This window comes from Bubalus bubalis, chromosome 4 (assembly GCF_019923935.1).
Source record: "Bubalus bubalis isolate 160015118507 breed Murrah chromosome 4, NDDB_SH_1, whole genome shotgun sequence".
Lineage (NCBI taxonomy): Eukaryota > Metazoa > Chordata > Mammalia > Artiodactyla > Bovidae > Bubalus > Bubalus bubalis.
The window spans coordinates 52,758,392-52,771,950 of NC_059160.1; the positions used below are offsets into that span (position 1 = coordinate 52,758,392).

Here is a 13,559-nt window from a genome sequence, read left to right on the forward strand (position 1 = left end):
CACCCTTTAGTTTAAACGAAGAGGCAGAGAACAGTCTTGACAAGATCATGTGTGTATGTGTATGTGTACACACGTGTGTGCAGAGACCCTGAGAATCCTTGGATGCCTTTATAAGGATGGTAGGAAGACTCCAGAAACAGTTTCAGCAAGAGAGAGAGACTGAAGGCCTGAAATCAAACTTTATCTATTTGCCTAGAAGTATTAAAAGTTCTGGGTAGAAGCTGTGATGGGCTTATGTTTAACAACTGGTCCTGGTTTGCAGTGCTTGCTGATTTCTGTGGTGTAACTTCTCCCATCATGGCTGATTTCCAGCTGCCATCACGACAGCATTGAAAGAGGGGCTGTGAAAGCTGTGCTCTTGCAAGCTGGGATGAGCGGGATACAGCACACCATGGGCAAACTCACGCGTGTGGGGTGGGTCCTATGGAAATCAGCACCTGCTGTAGGGCCCTCCTCTCCCACGTGATGGGAGTCGGAGAGACCCCACATGGAAGCAACAGGAAGCTGTCCTTCAGTGGCCGCTGACCACACACTGCATGTCTTGGCACCTGTCTTCTTAAACAGGACTAAACACTTGTCACAATGGCTGCTGAACCTGCCACCTTGGGCCACTTGGGCAAAGATGACAGAGATTCAGACAACTGGGGATGCTGGAGATCAGATTCTTGGTTTTAGAACTTTCCAAGGGAGAGGGGACAGTTCCTCAGGACATGTTGGGCTGAGGGCAAAACCCACATGAAGTGTGCTAGGATTGTAGCTATAAATGCCAAATCTAACGGCGAATTACTAATGATGAATTATATCGAGTTTGTAAAAAGACCTTTTTTTTCAATGAAGAATGAAGCCATACATATATATTCAGGTTGGTTGAAAAGTCAATCACCCCAGCTTTTCCTAGACTAGAAGTACTGAGCCCTGCTTGCATGCTGGAATCACCTGTGAGGTTCCTGGTACACACGGATGCCCAGGTCAAACCTATGCCAATCAGATCAGAGCATCTGGGGTTGGGAGCCTAGGCATGGCTATTGAAAGACGTGTGTTCCACATGGTTCTAAAGTGGACTCAGGGCTGAGAACCACTGCTCTAGACGACTGCCTTCCCTCCCCCACCAGCTGCATTTTCAGTCTTCTATTACATGCGGTCCGTATCTCTAAAATTATATGTATTTCCAATCCTATTTTCAACAAAGGTACTCACATTTATCCACTGGTTAAATACAGCTGCAGCAGAGAGAAAGGACAATTCCTTATTCATTTCGTGCAAGAGAGGGAGGAGAGAGGAGAGAGAACACAGAGGAGGATCAGTGAGAGGCATGTCTGGGCAGCTCTGGGCATCATCCTTGCCAGCCTTGCCCATGTCGACATGAATGATGCCCAGACTGGATGAATCCCCATGTTGCCAGAGCCATGCAGTTTCTTTCATGCTTATTGGCTCAAATTATCTTCTATATTCAAGGTAAAGGAGTATTTCCAGAAAATTCAAATGAAACAACAATCTCAAGTTTGTCCAAATCTGTATTTTGGTTGTAAGGACATGGCCACCCAGCCCCTCAGAAGGGGCACAGAGCTCAGTAAACTGCCCGCTTTCAGAGCCAGTATTGAGCAGGGCCTTGGGACATGGAACCAAACCACCTAGGTTTTCTTTCTGGTTCGGCCATTTCATAGTTCCTTAGGTCAGGGGTCCCTAACCTCTGAGGTCTAATGCCTGATTCTCTGAGGTGGAGCTGAATAATAATAATGGAAATAAAGTGCACAATAAGTGTAACATGCTTGAATCATCCTGAAACCATCCCTCCATCCCCAATTTGTGGAAAATCTGTCTTCCACGAAACTGGTCCCTGGAGCCAAAAAGGTTGGGGGCTGCTGCCTTAGGCAAGCTACTTCATCTCTCTGGGCCTCAATGTTCCCAGCTGCAAAATAGGGATGCTAAAAGCTCTGACTGTTAGGGTTGATGTGGCAGTTGGAAAGGTTAATGTTTTTAAAGTGCTTAGAATAGAGGCTGGCATGTAGGACACAGTAAGTTTTAGCCACTGTTATTTCTAACTAATCCTCCATGCTGCTGTTGCTGCTAAGTCGCTTCAGTCGTGTCTGACTCTGTGCGACCCCATAGATGGCAGCCCACCAGGCTCCCCCGTCCCTGGGATTCTCCAGGCAAGAACACTGGAGTGGGTTGCCAATTCCTTCTCCAATGCATGAAAGTGAAAAGGGAAAGTGAAGTCGCTCAGTCGTGCCCGACTCTTTGCGACCCCATGGACTGCAGTCTACCAGGCTCCTCCATCCATGGGATTTGCCAGGCAAGAGTACTGGAGTGGGGTGCCATTGCCTTCTCCTTATCCACCATGGGGTTTGTTAATGAACATAAATACTGAACCATCACAATTGGCCCCAGGTTGGAGTGAGGGAGGCTGTAAGATATGAAAGAGAAAAGCTGGCCCCTGACCTTATGCAACTTATAGCTGTTTTGGGGATTTTAAGATTTGAAAAGATAACCCAGAATGCTAGTAGATTAGTGACATTTGAAGGTGTGATAGAGTAAGGAAAGCTCTGGACTTTGAGTTTAAAAAGGCTGGGTTCAGTTCCCGGGTCTGCCATTTACCAGCTGTATGATCTTGGGCTTAACCTCTCTGAGAATGCAAGAGCATCACCTGAATAATGATTATAATGACACCTTGCTCCCGGGATTATGAGCATTACATGCATTAATGTATGTGAAAACATTTTAAAAACTATTGAACACCACAAAAATGGCAATAACAATTTGGCAACCCACTCCAGTACTCTTGCCTGGAAAATCCCATGGATGGAGGAGCCTGGTAGGCTGCAGTCCATGGGGTCGCGAAGAGTCAGACACAACTGAGCGACTTCACTTTCACTTTTCACTTTCACCCATTGGAGAAGGCAATGGCACCCCACTCCAGTGTTCTTGCCTGGAGAATCCCAGGGACGGGGGAGCCTGGTGGGCTACCGTCTATGGGGTCACACACAGTCGGACACGACTGAAGCGACTTAGCAGCAGCAGCAGCAGCATGTGCAAATTTACCAAAAGACAATATATCTCAGAGATGTCTAACTACTTTTTGAAAGTAGTTGAGGTTATTGAGTAAGTTGGTAAACCCTGGTTAAAAAGTAAACCAGTTTAGTAAGTGATACAAGAACTGAGATGCTCGAGTAATCCCTTCAGGGAGAGGAGGGTGCGAGCTGGAACTGAACTCAGGGGAGAAAGACCCAAGGCGGGGTCTGTGGGGGAGGGGAACAGAGCTGGTGTTGAGCTGGGAAGGTGACAGCTCAGGTAAAATTGTTGGAAGGAAACTGAGTTGAGGCCCTGTGAGGTCCTCGCAGTGCCAGGCGGAGGACTTGGACTTGATCTTGTTTTCCCAGGGAGGAGAGAAGCATTGTGAGAGCAGGATTTTAGAGTTCTAAAATTTTAGAAAATGTGGCCATGGACAGTGCAGAGAAAATGTTGGGTTTAAGCTCCATGGTATGGGTGTCGGGAGATGGGCCTAATGGGATGAAGAGGAGAAACAGGTGCAGTGAATGGTGGGAAGGACCCTGACAGGCAGGGCGGCCATGGTCAGATGCTGCAGCCATCAAAGAGCATGTTAGGGCAGGCGCAGCCCTGGCACTGTGAGACCAGTGGTTCCTATTGAGAGGAGGCGCAGGAACTAAACTCCAGTGAGCTGAGCAAAAAGTGAGTGAGGAGAAAACTCACCAACTTACTTTCTCATTGCAAAAGATCTTTATGAATAGTAGGAATGAAGTAGGAAACATGACAAAGACCTGCCCTCCAGAGGTGATAATCCAGTGGGGTATGTCCTATATTGACAGATTGTGCTGATGGTTAAGAGCTGGGCTCTGCACATAGACAGCTGAGTGAGCTGAGGAAAGTTTGCTTAGGCTCTCAGTTTCCTCATCAATAAAATGGGCATAATAACAGCATAAGCCCAGAGGGTTGTGATGAGGTTTAAATGAAGTGCGACTGCCTGTTAAGGATTTAGTGAGATGCCTGGTACACAGAAGGTGCATACAGGTGCACACACACATACCCTAGATAGGGGTAAGCACAGTGTGCTCTGGATACCTATAGAAGGCCTACACCTGGACAGGATTGCCCAGGAACTCAGCAGGTGCCAGTTATTTGCTTGTTTGGGAAGTCTGGGACTGGAAAGAGGCAGAATGGCAAGAAAGAGAAGACAAGACTGCTTTGGTACACAGAAGGTGCCAAATAAAAGTTCTCTCCTTTCAATTTGTAGAAAATTTGTGACCCATAGAGCACATATGCCATTTGTGAGAAGTTGCTTGTTTCAGACAGAATCTCCTGGAGCACGTGATTGGTAGAGAACTTTAAAGGCATCCTAGCCAAGAGTGTTTGTCTTTTTCTTTTAAACTGGAAGATTTTTGTCTTTATGATTCTGTCCTGAAGTTGCTCTCAGAGGACTTACCACTGCAGCATTTCCATAGCACAGAAGGCCGTCTCCTTCATAGCCCTCTTGGCAAACACAACTCCAGATGCCGGAGGAAGTAAGCTGACAGGTTGCCTGATACAAAGGAGATGAGAGAAGTGATCTGCTTTCCCAAGTAAAGCATTAGATCTGAGATGTACCTGTGAATACTTGGGCTCTGTCTACAGTGAAATTCAGGGCTTAAAGATTACTGGAAGTAACCCGCAGGCCCTCAGCCCTTCCTGCAGGTTTGGTGTAGCTCTTATGGAATCACAATTAGATTCTTTTTATCCCTGTCAAGATTTAGTGAGAAGAAATCAGCGCACACGGTTAATGTGAATTTCAGACAAACAAAGAGGCTTTTGTATACGTATGTCCCATATACGATTTGGGGGCATGCTTGTGCTGGAAAAGAATTTACTGTGTATCTGAAATTCAAATTTAACTATGTGACCTGCACTTTATCCGGCAACCCTATGCTCGTTCTTCCACAGCTTGGAATGAAGTGGAAGTTCCAATAACCTATCATGTTTGGAATATCAGGGCTTAGTCAGCCTTAAATTAAGACTGTTGGAGTTTCTTCAGCTTTGTGAAGTGCTCTTATGACTCTTGGGTAACAGATACTGTAGGGACATCTCCCATTTTTTCTTCTTTGAAAATCACCCACCTCCCCACATATACTAGGGCTGGGTCTGGTAGTCCTGCTCATGTCATCCTACTCCCTGGCAAGCACTGACTGGCTCATATGTGGACACCTGGACCCAGCTGGGCTGGAACCTTTCTGGTCCAGACCCTGGTCAGATCCTTTCTCCTATGAGTAAGAATTAGGACATGGGATGCTGTTGAGTTAGTGGGCATCACTGGTAGATGTCCCTCTAAGAATGGGAGTCAGATATTCCAAGATGCAAAAAACTGCACTTAAATTTGAGAGAACGAGACACAGACAGATACAGAGAAAGTAAAAGCACAGAGAATAGCAAAATGAGAAATTGTATGGTCTCAGAGGATTGATGGAAAAAGCTGCCTTGATCCTGATTCTAAGCCCTTGGGAAGTTTTGTAATTCCTGCCTATGGAGCTACCCTGGGGGCATGTGTCCAACAAATTCCTTTTTTGCTTAAATTGATTTTTGTGGATTCTGTTATTTGCAACCAAAAGCATTGTGATTAAGTGTTTTCACCGGTTCTGATGCTGGGTGCTTAGTGATGTTCTCTTAAAAACATGACCATGACCAGCTCTAACATCTGTGCCTGCTTTTCCCTAATTTAGACACAAGGCTCAGCCTACCCTTGAATGGGCATTTTCACCAGTAATTTGGGTTAAACTCTGTTATGACATTCAAAATGGGAATCTAGTTACCCTTTCAACTATTCTGTTGATTTAGAATTGCCAGATTTAGCAAATAAAAATACCAAGAATGAATTTTAGATAAGTCATGAATAATTTTTTGTTTAGATGGGGAAACAGTGGAAACAGTGTCAGACTTTATCTTTTTGGGCTCCAAAATCACTGCAGATGGTGATTGCAGCCATGAAATTAAAAGACGCTTACTCCTTGGAAGAAAAGTTATGACCAACCTAGATAGCATATTGAAAAGCAGAGACATTGCTTTGCCAACAAAGGTCCATTTAGTCAAGGCTATAGTTTTTCCAGTGGTCATGTATGGATGCAAGAGTTGGACTGTGAAGAAAGCTGAGCGCTGAAGAATTGATGCTTTTGAACTGTGGTGTCGGAGAAGACTCTTGAGAGTCCCTTGGACTGCAAGGACATCCAACCAGTCCATTCTAAAGGAGATCAGCCCTGGGTGTCTTTGGAAGGAATGATGCTAAAGCTGAAACTCCAATACTTTGGCCACCTCATGCTAAGAGTTGACTCATTGGAAAAGACTCTGATGCTGGGAGGGATTGGGGGCAGGAGGAAATGGGGATGACAGAGGATGAGATGGCTGGATGGCATCACCGACTCAATGGACATGAGTTTGAGTGAAGTCCGGGAGATGGTGATGGACAGGGAGGCCTGACATGCTGCGACTCATGGGGTTGCAAAGAGTCGGACACGACTGAGCAACTGAACTGAACTGAACTGATATAATATTTGGGTCATGCTTGTCCTGAAGGATTGTCATTTATTTGAAATTCAGATTTAGCTGGGAATCTTTTCTGGCAAACGTGTGTTGATTCTTCCATGCTTTGGAATGGAGAGAAATTTGCAATAATTACTCACATTCTGCTTAGGGACTCCCTTTGGGAGTAAGAGAGATTTTGTTCATTACTGGGCCCAGGTAAAAAATAACCCAAACTTCTTTCTTTCTCAAGTAATTGTTTTAAAGTACTAATGAGAAAAATCAAGTGACTCACCAGTGGATGACATTTCTCAGTTTGTTCTAAGCATGATGTTATTGGTTCACAGTCAATCCCATTGCCTTGAAATCCTTTCTTGCACTCACACTCATTCTGTAATTCAAAGAGCAAAGTAAAAGAGACTATTGAAAACAACAGACTTTCATACCTTGCCCTCTCACAGCACCAAGAAATGAAGTATGGAAACCATAGCTGTTTGGCCCTTTTAGAGAACACCAGTAATGTCTTTGTTACACTCTGACTCCAGAGCTATTGGTCTCCGCATTCTATGTTACATTTCCCAGTCTAAAGCTCCTTGTTACTTTCCTTTTTTAAAAGACCTTTAAAAAGGTTTTAAAACTTTTAATTTTGTATTGGAGTAGGCAATGGCAACCCACTCTAGTACTCTTGCCTGGAAAATCCCATGGATGGAGGAGCCTGGTAGGCTGCAGTCCATGGGGTCGCGAAGAGTCGGACACGACTGAGCGACTTCACTTTCACTTTTCACTTTCATGCATTGGAGAAGGAAATGGCAACCCACTCCAGTGTTCTTGCCTGGAGAATCCCAGGGATGGGGGAGCCTGGTGGGCTGCCATCTATGGGGTCGCACAGAGTCAGACACGACTGAAGCGACTTCACTTTCACTTTTCACTTTCATGCATTGGAGAAGGAAATGGCAACCCACTCCAGTGTTCTTGCCTGGAGAATCCCAAGGATGGCGGAGCCTGGTGGGCTGCTGTCTATGGGGTCGCACAGAGTCGGACACGACTGAAGCGCCGCCGCAGCAGCAGCAGAGCTGATTAACAATGCTGTGATAGTTTCAGGTAGACAACAAAGGGACTCAGCCATAGGGACAAATGTATCCATTCTTCCCCAAGCTCCCTTCCCATCCAGGCTGCCACATAACATTTAGCAGTGCTCCCTGTGCTATACAGTAGGTTCTTGCTGGTTGTTACTTCTTTTTTGAATTCCTTATCCTAGAGGGACCATATGGAGATTTATCTCAGAGAGACCCTAAAGAACATTCCACTGAAAAAATTGGCCCCTTCACCTAAGAGAGAAAGATGAAGTAAGTTATGAGGCATCCACTTAGTGGAAATCCATGCACAAGGCCACTGCTGGTCTATAAGGCACACTGTGTAATTTTGAACAGTCATCCCCTCTGAGCAGGCAGATCTGAGTAAGGAAGGTACCATCTCTACGTGAACAACACATGGCAAGTGGCTCAGCAGGCAGTTTCATCATGCAAAAAAAAAATGTCCCCCTTCTTCTGGGAAGGTTTGGGTCCACACCAGGGTCCACACCTTGGCGAGCAGGGTGCATGCTGGGTTTCAGCCCCGGCTTGCCCCATAGGCTGGATACTTTGTGTAGCATACAAACTACAAGGAAGCAGCGGCCCCGATCACGCAGTTATTAAATATGATAGTGATGGGTTGTATGACAAAATGGGGAAATGTCTGTGCTAAGTACAGAACAAGAACCAAACAAAAATGTAATGGATTGCAACAATGGAGAGGAAAGTAAAAACCTCTGCATTAAAAAGACCAGAAGGAAAAAAATACATCAGCACACAATGGTGACTGCGGGTACACTGTGAATGGTGTTAATTTTTCTCTTCACTTTTATTCCCAAATGTCTTCCAACATTATTTTGAAGTTAAAAAACTCAACTTAAAAAGAAGTAATCATTTCAACAGAGGTACTGAGTGATCATTATGGAACCAGCAATGAACCTTGAAGCTGCTTTCTCTGAAGCGAGGAGGACAAAGCATACCAAGTAAGTAAGAAGAATCCGATCTTTAACAAACACTGGAAAACAAGAGATGCTGTAAGTTTTATGGATGAAGTGGCACATGAGATGCTTCTGTGATGAAGACCAGAGCTGTTCAGAGGAGGGGGGATGAGCTAGGAAGATTCTTCTGGTAAGTGTGGTGTGGATGGACCTTAAGAGAGGGTGGGAGGAGTGGGGAGTCCATGCAAACTGAGGTCACATGTTAGAGAAAAAAGAACGGAGGTGGGAAAGCAGGAACTTTTGATTGGAGGAGGTTTACTGAGGGGCTGGTCTAGAGAGTGGTTACATTTAGAGGTGATACAAGATGACCCACTAAGTTGTGAGATGAAATGAACAGAACCTCTATTTATGAATTTTCATCTTTAAGGGTTTAAGTATTATTTGCTGTGTATGCTTTATAAGGTAAATTGGGTATCTTATATGTAAATATATGCTCATTTATATATGTAAATATATGCTCATCTATACAACTTTACAAGTTAGGGCAAGACCTTATCAACAAGAGTGTTTAATCTTCTTGGGGTAGCACCTTCCTGCACCCCCAAGACTAATATATTGACCTCAACATGGTCTGTCTTTTAAAATAAACATTCATGGTAATTAGGACTTTTGCCTAGTTGGAATATCTACAAGATTTCAAGGCAACTAGTAACATTACTGAGGGCAATCCTAGATACGGCCTATTTTATTTCTTACGTAACACCATAAAAAGTCCTTTCTCTTCCTCCATCACCCCCATTAGAAGTTTTTCATATTTGCTTGCAGAAAGGATGATAGAGCAGAAGGGAACAGATACTATTACAGGTTGAATTGTGTCCCTCCCCAGCCCTCCTCACTCTTAAGTAGAAGTTCTGACTCTCAGCAACTCAGAATGTAACCTTATTGGAAAAAGGATTGTTAATATGAATTAGTTAAGATGAGGTCATACTGGAGTAAGGTGGGTCCCTAATCCAGCATGATTGGTGTCATTACAGAAAGGGGAGATTTGTACATAGGCAGGCACAGAGGGAGAAGGTCATGTGAACATGAAGGCAGAGATCAGGGTGATGCATGTATAAGCCAAGGAACACCAAGAGGCATGGAACAGATTCATCATCACGGCCCTTAAAGGGAACCAAACCTGCTGACACCATGATCTTGGACCTTGAGCCTCCCACACGGTGAGACAATACAATGTTGTTGCTCTATGACATCCAGTTAGTGATATTTTGTGACAGCAGTCTTAGCAAACTAATACTGATACCAAGAAATTGTTTTTCTTCCTCAAGCGCAATGTGGCAACTCTGGTGAGTCCAAAACGAATGGAATTGTTGGCCAAATGGTTGGCAAGAGATAAGAATGCAGTGAGTGCTTTTATGATTAGGACTTCTTCTTGGCCACAGTCTTGATACAACTGTCATCGCCTCACTTGGATTGAAATTAATTTCTAAGAAGTAGCTCATTCTGCCTCAGTGTCCCTTAAATGAGGTTAAGTGAAAGTGATCAACAGACTGTAGAGTGTTACGGAGAAATACAGAGTGAGGTCAAGGAAAGACCAAGAGGGAAGTTCCGGAGTCAGACTGTCTGGGTGTGAATTTCACACCACAATTTGGTTTCTGTGTAACATGAGCAAAGTATGTAACTTCTCCATGCCTCAATCTTCTTTTTTATGTAATAGTACCTGTATGGTAGCAAAAGCAAAAAAAAGCAAGTGGGATTACATCAAATGAAAAAGCTTCTGTATAGCAAAGAAAAGCAACAATAAAATGAAAAGGAAACTTATGGGATGGGAGAAAATAGTTACAAATCATAATCTGTTAAGGGGTTAATATCTAAAATATATGAAGAACTCATATAACTTAACAGCCAAAACAAACAAACAAACAAAAAACCCCTGAAAAACCAACCAAATTTAAAAAAATGGGTAAATGATCTGAATGGACATTTTGCCAAAGATGACATGTAGATAACCAATAAGTACATGAAAAGATGCTCGACATCACTGATAATCAGAGAAATGCAAATCAAAACCACAATGAGGTATCTCATCTCATATCTGCAAGAAAGGCTATCATCAAAAAGACAAGAAATAATAAAGTGTTGGCGAGGATGTGAAGAAAAGGAATCCTTCTACACTCTTGGTATGAATGCAAATTGGTGCAGTCACTGTGGAAAATAGTATGGAGTTTCCTCAAAAAAGTTAAAAACAGAACTACCATATGTTCCAGCAATTCCACTTCTGGATATTTATCTGAAAAATATGAAAACACTAACTTGATAGGATATATGCACCCCCATGTTCATTGCAGCTTTATTTACAATAGCCAAGACATGGAAGCAACCAAACTGACCATCAACAGATGAATGGATAAAGAATATGTGGTGTATGTATACATTAGAATACTATTCGGCCAAAGAAAGAGTGAAATCTTGCCATTTGTAACATCATGGATGGACCTTGAGGTGTCCATCACCTCACCTGTTTCACTATGCTAAGTGAAACAGGTGAGAAACGTATATGTGGAATCTAAAAAACAAACAAGACCAAGCTCATAGATATGGAGAACAGATTGGTGGCTGCCAGAGGTGGGGTACAGGTGAATGGGATCAAAAGGTAAAAGAAAATATACTACCTAGTCATAGGTTCGCTGTGACAATTAACTCCTTCCCACTGTTACAAATGATTAAAGAGTTGCAGTAAGTTCTAGCCAGAGTACTTCTGTGTTTAGAGAAAAAAAGAAAATCCACTGCAGGAATCGTGTTTCCGCTTTGCCCTCCACCTCATCACACCTACCTGCCCAGGGCCTACATACAAGCAGGTCGCATTGTGGTGGCAGCCGCCAGCACTGGGCAGCGAGCAGGGGTTGATCTCTGAGCAATCTCTTCCATCCCCGGTCCATCCCTCACGGCATACGCAGGTGTGGGTCCCCCTGCCAGTTCTGATGCATTCTGCCTACAAGAGGAAAAGCAGCAACAAAGCCTCTGAAACCCCAGGCCAGCCACATGATTGTTAAGTGCAAAAGAAGGATTTTCAGAGGTCCCCTGAAGAGGTATATATTTGCATGGAGTACAAAGGAAATGATTAAAATACACACTTGCATTGAGATCGACAGAAAAGCTAAGATGATTTAAAGAACAAATTGCCTTGTTTTTGGCCAGCTAATGGCCAGCGCTGCTAACATCGCTGCCATTTATTGAGTCAGGGACGGTTCTGAATGTTTAGCAGGTGTAAGCCTTCATCTTGAGAAAGGTACTGTGATTATCTCTATTTACAGATAAGGGAACTGAGGCTCAGAGGAGCTAAGTGACTTGCCCAAGGTCACACAGCCATAAAGAGGCATAAACCCAGGTATATAGGATGTTTTAACCCAAGCTCCTATCTGTACGAGTTCCAGGCCTTTCAGGATGAGCACCCCAGGAGGCTGAAGGACAGAGTGAGAAGTGCAAGGAGAGCTGTGCAGATGAGGCTGAGTGGGTGAGGCTTGTCCAAAGGCAGTCTGGAGAGTCGGGCAAGGCACTTGCAACTGATTTCACCATCAGAGCCAGGGGAAGTTGCCGAAGAGGTTTCAGCATGTGGGGGAAACAGGATCTGATCCACTCTGGTTGTGGCTATAGAGAAGCAGCAGGGACAGCAGTTATGAAACTGTAGGTAAGGAATGAAGGTGACCTTGGCTAGGTGGTGGTGGTGGTGATATTCCAAAGTTATTAATGAAAGTGATGGTCAGTTTGGGGTACACCCCTGACACTAACAGATCTTAAGGCAAGTCACTTAATGTCCCTGAGCCTCAGTTTCCTGATCAGTAAAATGGGAATAAACAACATCTGTTTCATTGGGTTGGTGAGAGAAGCAAATGAGATCACATTACATGGAAGTCACTTGTAAGTTGTAACGTCTGAATCACAAGTTTATGACTAATGATCTAGACTATCTGATTCTGTTTGTATTTTTATGAGCCCAAGAGTCCTGGACCCCTAGCACATGTGGATTTCAGAAGTGGAGGGTCACAGAAAGCACCTGGCACCATCTTTAAAATGCAGGGTTCAAGCAAATATGCCTCATGCCATGAAGTCATTCAACACTGCCTTTGGAAGGCCTTCCTTCAGGATTTCCTAAAATACCCGGCAGCCTGGAGATAAAGAGCAACACTTACATAGCGGCTGCAGCCCCCCGGGGTTGATCCTGAACAAGGGTCCATCTCCACACAGAAGCTTCCATCTCCTTCATATCCTGGTTTGCAAACACAGCTGCAAAGAAGAGTGAGCACACAGTCAGCCCCAGAAATATAAGTAGCAACTATCCCCACCCCACTCCCCAAAAGACCAGCTAGCTAGAGGTGGATGGGTTCATGGCTCAGTGCCCTGACACTTTGCCCTTATGAGGGGAGCAAATGGCATAGTGGTCATGGCCACTCCTGGCTCTGTAGTCAGACACACCTGGCTGGGAATCCAGGCCCCACCTTTCAGCGATTGTGGGACCCTGAGTGAGTCCCTTAACCTTTGGGATCCTGTTTCCTTATCTGGAAAGGGGACTTAACATCTTCTTTATAAAGCTATGTGTGAAAGTGAAAATGTTAGTTGCTCCGTAGTGTCTGACTCTTTGCGACCCTATGGACTGTAGCCTGCCAGGCTCCTCTGTCCATGGGATTCTCCAGGCAAGAATACTGGAGTGGGTGGCCATTCTCTTTCTGGTTCTCTTTCCAACCAGAGATCGAACCCAGGTCTCCCGAATTGCAGGCAGATCCTTTACTGTCTGAGCCACAGGGAAGTCCATATAACCCCTTAGGAAGATACATTTCTATTGTACCACCATGGAAGAGCAAAACCAGTCTCTCCCTATGCCGCCTGCAGACTGGTGGGGGAGGTTGGCCATAAACAGGGATGGATGCACTTAACTAGGCAACTCCAAATTAAGGAAAGTGTAAGTCGCTCAGTGTCTGATTCTGTGACCTGATGGACTATACAGTCCACGGAATTCTCCAGGCCAGAATACTAGAGTGGGTAGCCTTTTCCTTCT

At 44.4% G+C, this 13,559-nt stretch overlaps 1 protein-coding gene across 2 annotated transcripts in view; it reads right to left on the reverse strand.

The window, feature by feature from the left end:
• The window catches only part of STAB2 (stabilin 2), a 168,742-nt gene that overhangs the window by 82,660 nt on the left and 72,523 nt on the right, over positions 1-13,559 (reverse strand). For both annotated transcript variants that reach the window (XM_045165397.1, XM_045165396.1), the window contains exons 24-28: positions 12,697-12,790; positions 11,340-11,498; positions 6,794-6,889; positions 4,439-4,534; positions 1,198-1,245 (exon numbers count right to left, since the gene is read on the reverse strand). In XM_045165397.1, coding sequence (XP_045021332.1) covers positions 1,198-1,245; positions 4,439-4,534; positions 6,794-6,889; positions 11,340-11,498; positions 12,697-12,790 — 493 coding nt within the window. The remainder of the gene's footprint in view (positions 1-1,197; positions 1,246-4,438; positions 4,535-6,793; positions 6,890-11,339; positions 11,499-12,696; positions 12,791-13,559) is intronic.